The sequence below is a fragment of the Nicotiana tomentosiformis genome, chromosome 6 (assembly GCF_000390325.3).
Source record: "Nicotiana tomentosiformis chromosome 6, ASM39032v3, whole genome shotgun sequence".
Lineage (NCBI taxonomy): Eukaryota > Viridiplantae > Streptophyta > Magnoliopsida > Solanales > Solanaceae > Nicotiana > Nicotiana tomentosiformis.
Window position 1 is genome coordinate 15,210,303 of NC_090817.1, and position 13,028 is coordinate 15,223,330.

At 42.2% G+C, this 13,028-nt stretch overlaps 2 protein-coding genes across 2 annotated transcripts; one reads left to right on the top strand and one right to left on the bottom strand.

Moving 5' to 3' along the window:
• Nucleotides 1-1,091: 1,091 nt before the first annotated feature.
• LOC138893604 (uncharacterized) lies at nt 1,092-3,910 on the bottom strand. Its single transcript, XM_070178248.1, has 2 exons — nt 3,589-3,910; nt 1,092-1,195 (listed from the first exon to the last, which is right to left on the bottom strand). The coding sequence occupies exons 1-2, from the start codon at nt 3,908-3,910 to the stop codon at nt 1,092-1,094; spliced, it is 426 nt and encodes a 141-aa protein (XP_070034349.1).
• An 8,087-nt stretch (nt 3,911-11,997) lies between these two features.
• LOC138893605 (uncharacterized) lies at nt 11,998-12,483 on the top strand. The gene has a single exon (XM_070178249.1). It carries the CDS (start codon nt 11,998-12,000, stop codon nt 12,481-12,483), a length of 486 nt encoding a protein of 161 aa, XP_070034350.1.
• The last annotated feature ends 545 nt before the right edge of the window (nt 12,484-13,028 follow it).

Consider the following 13,028-nt stretch of genomic DNA (forward strand, 5'->3'; position numbering starts at 1 on the left):
TCGGCATTTATGCCAGGAAACTGGAGAGGAGCTAACTTTAGCTCACATGATAAATCTTTATTCTTCCAAAATCTTCCGCGGGGGATTGATAAACCTCTGCAAGTATGGTCACCATGATTTATTGTCTAGCATGGATGATGAAAACGACCGTGGGTGGGTGGAACGGTTCGTTGCAATTGCCACTGACGATATCATATCGGCAACGACTTCATCCTTTACGACTACTTGGAACCGCACTCGTAACCTATTTGTTTAGTATTTTATTTTACTAAAAATATTTTATTGGCCGTGTTTATCCTCCATCATTCGTTTGTTTCAGTAACTCGATGGGTCTCATCAGTGAATGAAGGTTTGGACCGGTGGGTACAAAACATCTTGGACGTTACGACATTCAAGACCCGCTTGTGGAAAGAACTGGCCCCTAAATACGGGTGAAAGACCAAGAATCATGGTAATTCAAACTCATCTTATTTGCAATTTTTAATGTAAAGAACCTGATTGATCTCTTCTAACCTGTCTAAGAATTAGGTCTACCCGCGAGCTCTGTTGTTATTCCTAAGGATGATGTCTTGGTTGATCCTGCTGATGTAGCGAGGCTGCTTCAGGAGGAGCTTACTCAATCAGGTGGCTCCAGGTCTGCTTCGATAGCAAATACCTATTTTTGGAGTCCCCAACTGGAAGACAAACAACCAAGGAGAAGATGCTTCTCTGCAGCCGGGGAAAAACATAAAAGGGCGAGGATCAATGCCTCTGGGTCATCTTCGGTAGCGATGGTGACTGGCCCTCCTTCCGGGCTGGCCATAGACACCGTGCTGATTGGTGATGATGATGAAGCTAGTGATGAGGGAGCTTCTCTACATAGAAGACGAAGATCCTCATCATCTTAACAGGATGCTCAACCTATTGAAAGAGTTACACCAACCAAGGACGATGCCTCGACACTTTGGGGAAATTTTGATTTAGTAGATAATGTCACTCCCATTTTTGGGCCCCAATTGATGTGTCCGTACTGCGGAGCTGAGTACTGTACCCTTGCCATTTTTGGTTGGTGAACATCCAATAACCAACACTACATTTGATGCAGCTGCTTTTCACTCTTCAACTCCATCAGCTTCATCTCCATCTTCACCAAAACCATAAACTGCTACATCATTTCCATCTTCATCCATTCTTCTACCATCTCTTGCTACACCACCTATGCCGGCCGCGTCTCACCACGAATAAGGTGTTCCTCTTCCACAGTCCCCAGTTCATGGAAATTTGGGGTAAAATTATGCTGCCCCTTCTGAAGATCCACAAAGGAGGAGGAACGTTAGTCTTTCGGTCTCTACCAGATGCAACTTACTATCCTGTCCACTGGAGCTTGCTAATTAGCTGAAGCCTTTGGCTTCAGAGAAAGACTAAGAAAAGATTCAAGCACTCTCAAGTGAGTGTTTGTTGAAGCAGTATGTTCCTTTCTTCCTTTATTACTTCTTCTATTTTTGGGTGTGAATATCTCCTGAATTTCACTCTTATTACTTTGTAGGCTAACTTTCTTACTTTCAAGGGCCTTCAGAGGTTTATTCGTGAAAAATAAGAGATTATCTTTGCACGGGATCAGCTTTTGGTAGAGCGAGAGCAACATGACACTCGCCTTTTAGAACTGGAAGCCAAAGCCACTGAGGTTGTTGTATAGGAGGCTCGTTTTTGGCTGAGTGAGCAAGAAGTAGTAATACTTAGACAAGAAATTGGTCCCATTGAGGGTTAGATTTGATGAAGCCAGGGCCAAATGGGTTGAAGTCCATAACGTCGTTCTTGATGCAACCGAATGTGAGGTTGCCTCCACTATAAGAGTGATTAACTTAGAGGCAGCCTTGAACTCCAAATTGAAGATCTTGCTGCTATTGGAGAAAAACATGCCTAGCTAAATAACAATTTGTCCGTGACCTTGATGTCAGCCTCAAATCTGCTAGGTCCATCTTGAAAAACCTTTCTGCCGAGGTAACCCAACTGAAAGAAGAACTCAAGTGCTGAGCGGCTTCCCTTGTTGTTGATAAAACTTATGCCATGTACAACATGAGGAGAAAAACTTTGGGAGAGGCCAAAGCTGGTGTCATTGATTTTGATGCCGAAATTGCTAAGGCCCGCAAGCTTGAGTTAGATGCTAAAGTGGACTTCCATCGAGGTTTGATGCACCCGATCCTTCTGGTTCCGATTCATAGTTTTCGGGAACTGAAGAAGAATCAGAGGATGATGATGTCGAAGGCCAAACTGGTGAAAATATGGAGCTATCAGTGGATCCGTCTACTTCTTCCGGGGGCGCAAATACTTCCCTTCCTCCTGGTTCCGGAGACAATGCATTTTATCTTTTCTTTTCCTTTTTCTAGTCTCGTATCTATGCCATTTTGTCATGTTTTTGTAAATAAAAACATCTTTTGCTTAAGTATTGTTTTAGTCTTCTCATCGTTAAAATATTCATGCAAGCCTTTAATCTTTGCATTTTCTTTAAGAATTTTTGCCAGACTTTTTTGCGTCTTATTATGTGAAGCTTTTGGGTGTATTCTTCCCGAAAGCATTTTTGGCTCCGGGCATCAACCCTTTTCCATGAGGGCTTTGATAAGTATTTTCACAAGTTTACATTTTGCGTCCTTTTCGTATGCGGCTTCAGGTGTATTTTTCCCCGATGGCATATTTGATTCCGGGCATAAATACTTCCGGAACCAACCCTTTATCGTGAGGATTTTTATAAGAGAGGTCCCTGTTATGTTTATAGTGCTCTTGAAGAGGACGTCTCATGTTCATTAGAGCACTAGTATTTGAAATACTTGTTTACTTCAAATGACAAAGTTAATTTATCGTTCAGACAAGAAACAATATAAAAACAAAAGGATTTCATTTTATTCATTCTATTTTTAAAAATTACATAAGCATTTGCTATGCTGAAAAGAAATTGCCATTGCTTGTGGCTAATTTGTACAACTTGTTTCTACGAGGATGTTCGCGCGGTCACCGGTCTCCATGATGTAATTATATCTCCGGTTCTTCATTCCCGGTCGATGTGGCAGTCATTATTGCCGTATTCTCATATCATTCCTCCCCCAGTGTTCGAATGCGAAGAATGTGAATTGGAATAGAGGAAGACTTGTATCTTCTAAGATTCCACTAATGCATTGCTATATAATCCTTAACTTGGTAACATACTTTACTTCCCCTTAGGAATTTATGCTATCGAGCGAAGGAATATCTAACAATCCTCTAGTGGTTTGTGCTTGTGTATGATTAGATAACCTTTTCTCAACAACAAACTTAACTTCAATGTGGGAATTTTCTATAGAGCAAAAGATTAACCATCCCCAAGTGGATCTCTGCTAGTGCGCCTTGCTATTAAAGGTCTTATTGCTACTTTCTTCGTAGTATGCTTTCTGTTGTTGCCTTGTTAAAAACCTTGCCAGAAAAATCCAATTGGGACAAAAACTGAACGAAGGAAAAAAGAATGCAGCACATACTTTTCGATCAGACAATGTTCATTAGCAATAATATCTTTTGAGGTGTGTCACATTTAAATTGCTGGCAACTTCTCTCCATTTTGGTTTTCCAACTCGTATGAACCTTTTTCAGTGATAGTTGAAACTCGGTAGGGGCCTTCCCACGTTAGACCTAGCTTCCCCGCATTGAGCTCTCGGGTATTATGAGTTACGTTTCTTAGGACCAAGACACCTACTTTGAAATAACGGAAGTTGGCTCTTGGATTATAATATCGCCCCATTCTTTGCTTATGAGCTACCATTCTTACATATGCCAATTCCCGGCGTTCATTGAGCAGTTCCAAGTTGACAAGCATTGCTTCGTTGTTAGATTCTTCTTCTGCCTGGAAGAATCTTAAGGTTGGTTCCCCTATTTCTACCAGGATTAAAGCTTCTGCACCGTACATGAGGGAAAAAGGGGTTTCTCATGTGCTCGACTTGGCCGTAGTTCGGAATTCCCATAGAACTCCGGGTAATTCCTCGGGCCAATTTCCTTTAGCCGCTTCCAAACTTTTCTTGTGGCTTTGAATAATTACTTTGTCCGTCAACTCCACTAGACCATTTGCGCTCGGATGACAATGGGAAGATGTGATCCTCTTTATTTTCAAATCTTTGAGGAACTTTGGAACTTTTACGCCGATAAATTATGGCCCATTGTCGCATGCTATCTCTTTTGGTATTCCGAACTTGCAAATTATATTTTTCCATAAGAAATCCACCACTTCGTGTTCTCCGATTTTCTGATAAGGACCTGCCTCCACCCACTTAGAAAATTTGTCAGTTAAAATTATAAGACATCTTACCTTTCCGGGAGCCGGTGGTAATGGTCCGACGATGTCCATTCCCTATTTTATGAATGGCCACGGCGATAGGACTGAATGTAAGGGTTCTTCTGGTTGATGCACCAGTGGCGCATAGCATTGACACTTATCACATTTACACACGAAGTCCTTGGCGTCTTGTTCCATGCGGGGCCAGTAATACCCTGCCCCTACCAACTTCAAAACCAAGGAATCTGCGCATGAGTGGTTGCCGCATATCCCTTCCTGAACCTCTCTCATGAAATAGTTAGCTTCGGACACTCCTAAGCCTCAGGCCAGCGGGCCTTGATAAGATTTTCTATACAATTGGCTTCCCTTGAAGCTATATTCCGCTGCTTTGGCGCGCTGCGCCCGGGACATCTTGGGTTCTTCAGAAAGCTTCCCATGTTCGATATAATCGATAATTTCATTTCTCGAGTCCCAGACTGGACTATTTGATGTTACCTCAGAGTAACCATCTGTATCTAGGACTGAGTTCATTAGTTGTACTACCGACCCAGACTCTGATCCCTTTATTGTTGTTGATGATCCTAGGTTTGCCAATGCATATGCTCCTTCGTTTTCTTCCCTTGGGATATGAGTAATTGACCACTTACAAAATCGCGCCAGCAGAGCTTGAACCTTTACCATGTATTATTGCATCCACTCCTCTTTGGTCTCGAAGATCCCATAGACCTGATTTACCACCAACTGTGAATAACATTTGATTTCGATGACCTCGGAGTCAAGTCCCCAAGCCAAATCGAGTCTTGCAATTAAAGCTTCATACTCTGCTTCATTGTTAGTTAAATGGACCATCCTGATGGTTTGCCTCAGTGTTTCTCTCGAAGGCACGATTAAGACTATATCGAGCTCGGAGCCTTTCACGTTGAAAGCTCCATCCGTAAATAAGGTCCAAACCCCTGATGTTGATTCTGACATCATCATTGCTTCCTTGGTTTCCTATGGCAATAATCCCGAACTGAAATTGGCCACGAAGTAAGCCAAGACTTGCGACTTAATTACAGTCATCGACTTATATTCTATGTCTAACTCACTCATTTAGATGACCCATTTGGCCAACCTACCCGAGAGCTCGGGTTTATGGAGGATGTTCCGCAAAGGGAAAGTATACACCACTGTTATCGGGTGACATTGGAAATAGGGCCTCAACTTTCGGCGGTGACTACGAGAGCTAAGGACAGTTTTGCCAAATGTGGGTAACAAGTTTATGCTCCCATTAAAATTTTACTAACATAATAAATGGGATATTGTGTAGCTTTGTCCTTTAGGATTATAACCGCACTTACTGCAACTTCCGAGACCGTGAAATAAACCAGCAACCTTTCCCCTTCTTTCGGTTTTGAAAGCAATGGAGGGCTTGAGAAATACTTCTTTAAATCCCTTAAAGCCTGCTGGCACTCTGGGGTCCATTCAAAATTATTTTTCTTTTCGAGAAGTACAAAGAAATGATGACACTTTTCTGACGATCGGGAAATGAATCTGCTCAAACCTGCCAATCTCCCTATAAGCATCTAGACTTCCTTCACACTTGTCAGTTGGTCCGGGATATCCTCTATGGCCTTAGTCTTATGGGGGGTTTACTTCAATCCCCCTTTGCGATACCAGAAATCCCAAAAACTTACTAGAGCTGACCCCGAACGCGCATTTCTCAAGATTAAGCTTCATATTATGCTTCCTTAGGATGTCGAAAGTTTCTTGCAGATGTTTAAGACAATCAACTGCATTTGAAGACTTAACGAGCATATCATCTATATAAACTTCCATAGTTTTTCCTATTTGATATTCAAACATCTTATTCACGAGCCGTTGATAAGTGGCTCCGGTGTTTTTCAACCCGAAGGGCATCACATTGTAACAATATATACCGAAATTCATTATAAACAAAGTTTATTCCTGATCTTACGGGTTTATCTTAATTTGGTTGTACCCGGAATAAGCATCGAGGAAACTCATTAACTCGTACCCGTCCGTGGCATCAATCATCTGATCGATGTTTGGCAGTGGGAACAAATCTTTCGGGAACGCCTTATTAAGATTTTTATAATCTACACACAAGAGGAACTTATTGTTCTTTTTAGGAACTACTACTACTTTAGCTAGCCAATCTGGATATCTTACCTCTCGGATCGAAACGATATTAAGTAAGCGGGTTACCTCTCCTTTGGCGGATTTATTCTTGGCTTCGGCGATCCGGTGCTTCTTTGTCTTACCGGAGGTATGTTAGGATCCAAGCTTAACTTGTGTATGGCTACCTCTGTTGGAATACCTGTCATATCCTCATGTGACCATGCAAAACAATAGCCATTAGATTTAAGGAATTTAATGAAACGGACCTGAGTTCCGGGTGCAGTCCTGTCCCTAGGTGGATTGTTCTTTCTAGGTATTCTTCGAACAATGCCACTTACTCCAGCGCTTCTGTTGTGGACTTGATCACATCGGTCTCTTCTATAACTTGGAAATTTCTCCTCGAGTTGTCACATTTATGAGGTTGAATCAGGCGAGGAGCCTTTTGGCCAAAATAATGCTTCTAGTGAGTTAAGTTTCTCCAATACTCTCAATTGTAGGATATTATCCGAACTCCCTAGATCCACTAAAACACATTTAATCTTAAAATCTAGCACATTTAAAGAAATTACCAATGCGTCGTTGTGTGGTAGTTCATCTGCGTCCTCTTCTGTAAAAGTGATATCGTCTTCCCGAAGCCTTTTGCTATGCGTTATTGATAATTTTGCATTCTTTGCTGCTGAAAAGGTAACCCCATTAATCTCATTCCCTCCGAAGATCATGTTGATTATTTGACGTGGGGGATCTTCTCCCACTTTCAAGGGTTCTGCGTTGTCTCGGTTACGACCATAATTATTCTTGTCTCAGTCACTCAAGAATTCTCAGAGGTGACCATTTTTAGTAATGTTGCCACTTCTTCCCGGAGATGTAGACAATACCCTGTCCGGTGGCCATTCGTCCTGTGGTATTCACACAACAAGTCGGGATCCCTACGGTTAGAATCATATCTGATCGGTCTTGGGAACCGTGCTTCTTTGATGTTTCTCATGGCCGATACCAATTCCACTATATTGACGTTGAAGTTGTATTATGATAATTTAGGGTAGGAAGGATCCCGTGATCCTGCCACTCCTTTATTCTGCAGTGATTGATTATTCCGACCGCGATCGGTCCTCCTGTCGATTATGAACCTGTCCGCTATCCGGAAACCTTTATTGTGGCTTTCGGTTCGTTCATAAGGCAAAAACAGGCCCCTCTAAATCCGTATGTCCGTGTCATAATCACCCTTTTGATTATTCCTTATTATTTTCTCGTCTTTTGGTCTACGATGGAAAGCTAACCTGATCATATTCGATCCTTATTTTTGATTCATACCGGTTGTGGATGTCCGTCCAAGTCGTTGCTTGAAACTCGAGTAGGCTTTATTTCAATTTTCGGGAAGTGTCTGAACTCCTCAGATTCAATACTTTATTGAACGCCTCAACCGTCCATTCATCCAGAACAGCCTTAAGCAATATTCTCTCATTCTGGTATCAGGTAACGAACTCTGTAGCAGCTCGGACTCTTCTTGCGCTATCCTAAATATGTCGGCCTTTCGGGCCTGTACTTTTCTTGCCCCGACGTAGGCCTTGATGAAAAAATCCGAAAGCATTTCGAAGAAATCTATGGAATGTTCGGGTAATAGCGAATACCACGTCAAGGCCCCCATCGTGAGGGTTTCTCCAAATTTCTTCAAGAGCACAGATTCACTTTCGTGAGGATCTAAATCATTCTCCTTTATCGCTGTTGTGTAGGTGGTAATATGCTCCTGGGGGTCTGAAGTTCCATCATACTTTGCCATTTCAGCCATTTTTAACCGCTTCGGGATTAACTCTGGTACCGCATTTGGCTTGTACGACAGTTAAGTATACTTCTTTGAGTTCGGGTCTTTCAGCACTGGTGGCGCACCCGTGATCTGTTCTATACAGGCGTTCACTTCCCTCATGAACCGTAAAAGTTCATTATTGAAAGAATCATTCTCATTGTTGAGCCGGGATCCGGTCCCCCTGCCCCATCAGAGCCTATGTCACCCCTAGGAGTGTTGTTGTCGATCCTCCGCATTGTTTGATTCGTTAGAATCCCGGGAGGGATTAGATCTCGTCTATTCGCATTATTTGAAGCTCCTGACAATGCTTGCTTCAACTCCATCATAAGTTGATCTTGTCACGTGAGGTGGCCTAGAATGATCGCTTGTTGCTCTTGGAAGACCCTTACCGTGTCGACGGCATGCTCCTCATCAGCGTCATCGGGAGTGGTTCCCCGAACATGTCGAAGATACTGCTTGTCATGCAAGTCACTCCCTTCGTTATGAGTGTCGCTGATTGAGTCCTCAAAATGAGGCTGATTCCCTTGAATCTCGGGGTTGTGCATGTTGTTAACAACGTTATATGCCATTTCTTATGATTTTTTCTAAGACAAAAACGATCAAAAAATGCTAGTAAAAAAGGCAAGGATCAATTTAGTTACACAGTTATCTAGGCTCTACGGTGGGCGCCAAAATGCTTACCCGTAAAGTGGTACAGTTAAATTTTATGTGATTTTTAGATAAGTGAATTAATTTGATCTTGGAATAGATAAATAATTGGAGAGTTATGCAATACTTAGCCATAAAATATAGACGAAATAACAAAAGAAACAATTTCGGGAACAAGGTTTCCGGGCAAAACAACAAAAGAATCGAGAAATAAAAAGATAAGTCTGTATCGATCTTTGTATAAAGTATAGTGTAAGTGTGCCACAAAATTATCCCTTTACAATGACAACTGATCTCACTATTTATAGATATGAAGAAAGTCCTAGGGTCATGCCCTTCTTTAATGTCAATTATGAGGGGCATTGATGAAGATGTAATAGTGAACATAAATGCCAAATTCCTTGTAACGGGTAACTGCTCTTAATGCTATGAATATTCTCTATTTAATGCTACTGGGAGAAGAGCATTTGTCATATCTTTATGAGCATTATTCTTCCCGGTGGAAAACGAAACAACTTTTTTCAGTCTTTAGTCATCCCCTGCTTTGGGTTCCACGTGTCCCATTCTCGGACGGCCACGTGCCATAACATATATTACCCAATACAAACTTTCATTTAGATAAAGCATAAGAACACTTTGATATCAAAATAAGAACCTATAATTGTATTTTTTTTTTCTCCCCCTATTTGAACCTGCAATTGTCTTTGAGGAAGAAAAGTTGATGTTGGTACAAATAAAAAAACAATTCTTTGAGGTTTTACATTCAAGAGTATATATATCCCCTCTAGCATGCACGAAATAAATATCAAACTTACAAATATAAACTGTAAACAAAATCTTTGATGTGGAATCGAGAATTCCTGGTGCTATAAAAGCCTCCACGTCGATATGTAACTACAACTTTAGATTAAAAAAAATTAAAGCATACCATATATCATCACTTAAGAAAGAGAAACTATGCAATATAATTATTGCAAATGCTAAATTTCTTAATTTCCCTACTGTATTGGGTAAAATGTGGTATGTTACGTGGCCATCTGAGAAGCGGACACATGGATTCAAAACCGGGAGTGATGTAATACCAGGCACAATCACCTCGTGTGTCACCGAAGAGGGGAAGTCCATAAAAGGATTAAGGGATTAAGCATGCTGCGCCCGGTAGCATTTAATGAAGAATATTCTACAACATTAAAGAGTAACGGCTCACTAATGAGATCTGAGCATCTATGTTTACCATTAGGTTTCCATTATCACACTCCAATAATTGTCATTAGTGGTAGGCCTGACCATTACGCCCACTGATCTATAAATAATAGACTCAACCATTATTGTAAGGGACAACTTTTCTGGAAGACATTGGATCCATTCTATAGAGCAATCTGATACTTTTTTTTCTCTCGCTTGTTAATCTTATCATCATGTACCGATTTATGGGCAAACAGTTTTGCGCCCACCGTGGGGCCTAGATAATTGTGTGGTTAAGTTGATCCTTACTTCTTTCACTCACAAGCTTTGATCATTTTTGTCTTAGCAAGATCACAAAAAATGGCAATCGATATCGTCAATAACCCTCGTGGTCCTGTGGTTCAAGGGGAAAACCCCATTTCGAGGACTCAATCAGCGACATTCGCAATGAAGGGGAAGATGCCATGCCGGTGTATGATGGGCGGAACACCAGACAAGTACAAGAGGTGACTCTAGATGATGCTGACCAAGGGCACGTAGCAGATGTGGTAAGGATCCTGCAAGAACAACATGCAATCATTTTGGTCTACCTCACGCGGTAGGATCAGGTTATGACGGAGTTAAAATATGCACTATCAGGCGCTTTAAATAATGCAAACGGGTGAGATCCAGTTCCTCCCATTGTTCCTACAAACTAAACAACGCAGAAAATTGACAACAACACTCCCAGGGACGATGCTGGCTTCGACGGGGCTGGGGGGAGTAGATCTGGCCTCAACAACGATGATGATCCATTCAAGGTGGAACTCTTGCGGTTTATGAAGGAAGTAAACTCCCACATGGACTAAATCTCGGGCGCTCACCCAGTGTTGAAAGGCCCAAGCTCGAAGAGGTACATCCAATTACCGTACTAGCCGAATGCAGCCCCAGAACTGATACCGAAATGATTCAGAATGGCTGAAGTGCCAAAGTACGACGGGACCTCGGATCCATAGGAGCACATCATCACCTACACAACAGTAGTAAAAGGAAATGATTTGGCTCCTCACTAAATCGAGTCCGTACTATTGAAAAAATTTGGCGAGACTCTCACAAAGAGAGCCTTGACATGGTACTCATTATTGCCCGAGCATTCCATAAATTCCTTCAAAATGCGCGCGGATTCATTCATCAGAGCCCATGCCTGTGCTAGGAAGGTACAAGCCCTGAAGGCCAACATATTCAGGATCGCGCAGGGAGAATTTGAATTATTACGGAGATTCGTCAGCCAGTTCCAAAAGGAAAGGATGTTATTACCGGATGTCTCGGACGAATGGGCAGCTGAAGCGTTCAAAAATGGCTTAAATCCGAGAAGCTTAGATGCTTCCCGAAAGTTGAAGGAAAGTCTACTCGAGTTTCAAGAAAAAAACTTGGGCAGATGTCCACAACCGGTATGAGTCAAATATAAGGATCGAAGACGATCAGTTCGACTTCCCGTCATCAGTAGAGGGATGGGAGAAGAACAAAGAAAAAATGAAAGACGATGTCGATTCAAATAGACGAGGTTCAAGGGGGCGGTTCCTACCTTACGTGCAGGCGGAAGGTCGCGACAGGAGCTTCCGATCAGTAGACAAGTTTGTCAGTGACAAGAGAACTAATTGCGGGAGGAATAACAGACCATTGCAGGATAGAGAGACCCTGGGGCCACGAGGTCCTTCCTATCCAAAGTTATCAGAATATAACTTCAACATCAGTGTGGTACAGTTTGTGTCGGCCATGAGAGACATCAAAGAGGCGCAGTTCCTGGGCCAAACACAACTATGGTCGGGACATGGACGACATGAAAACTCCGAGAGCGAGAGATGAACCTCCACGCCAAATGATCAACATGATCTTCTGAGGGAATGAGATTAACGTGATCGCCTTCTCGGCCGTAAAGAAGACTAAAGTATCAAAAATACGTAATAAGAGGCTCCGGGAGGACGATATCATGTTCACAGATGAAGACGCAGACGGATTACTACTGCCACACAATGACACACTGGTAATCTATTTAAATGTGTTGAATTTCAAAATTAAGCGTGTTTTAGTGGATCTAAGACGTTCAGTCAATATCGTACAATGGAGAGTTCTAGATCAAGTTAAACTCACCGGGAGATTTGTCCCGACAACAAAGCTCCTAGCTGGATTCAACCTCGCAAGCATGACAACTCGAGGGGATATTTTGTTGCTTACAGATTCCAAGGGCATAACGAAGATGGCTTTCTTCGAAGTAGTAGATGGGGACATGGGATATAATATCATCCTCGGAAGGCCATGGTTGTACGAGATGAAAGATGTGCCTTTAACGTACCACCAATTGTTGAAATTTCCAACACCGGAAGGGATCAATCAAGTAAGAGGTGATCAACCGGCAGCAAGGGATATGAATGCAATCTCGGTCTCCCAAAGCAAGGAAAAAGAACCTGCAACATAGTAGTTACCGGAACCGACTTCCAACCCCCAACCAGAAGAAGTTTCCCCGGGGGCAGGAGAGTTGGGGAAATATCACGTACCAAGGTATTTTCAGGCACCAGAAGAAATGGTTGCTGCGAAATCCATGGTAGAAGAGCTAGAGCAGGTTGCACTTTTCGAAAAATTCCCAGAAAGGAAGTTCCATTTGGGAACAGGATTACACCCAGAGCTCAAGTCAGATTTTATTGAATTGCTTAAAATTCATGCCGATTGTTTTTCATGGTCACACGAAGATATGACAGTAATCCCGACAGAAATAGCCATACGCAAGCTAAGATTAGACCCAAGCATACCTCCGGTAAGGCAAAAGAAACGCCCTATTGCAGAAGCAAAGAATAAATTCGTTAGAGAAGAGGTATCCCGCCTACTTAAGATTGGTTCAATCCGAGAGGTAAGATCCGGACTGGGTAGCTTATGTGGTAGTGGTTCCTAAGAAGAATAATAAATTTAGCATGTGCATAGATTATAAAGATCTTAATAAGGCATGCCCAAAAGAATCGTTCCCAT

Coding starts and splice junctions, on each gene's coding strand:
- LOC138893604 (XM_070178248.1), bottom strand. CDS start 3,910: ATGTACGGTGCAGAAGCTTTAATCCTGGTAGAAATAGGGGAACCAACC. Junction 1,196..3,588: donor TTCAACTATCACTGAAAAAG/GTTCATACGAGT, acceptor CGGCCGGCATAG/GTGGTGTAGCAAGAGATGGT.
- LOC138893605 (XM_070178249.1), top strand. CDS start 11,998: ATGTTCACAGATGAAGACGCAGACGGATTACTACTGCCACACAATGAC.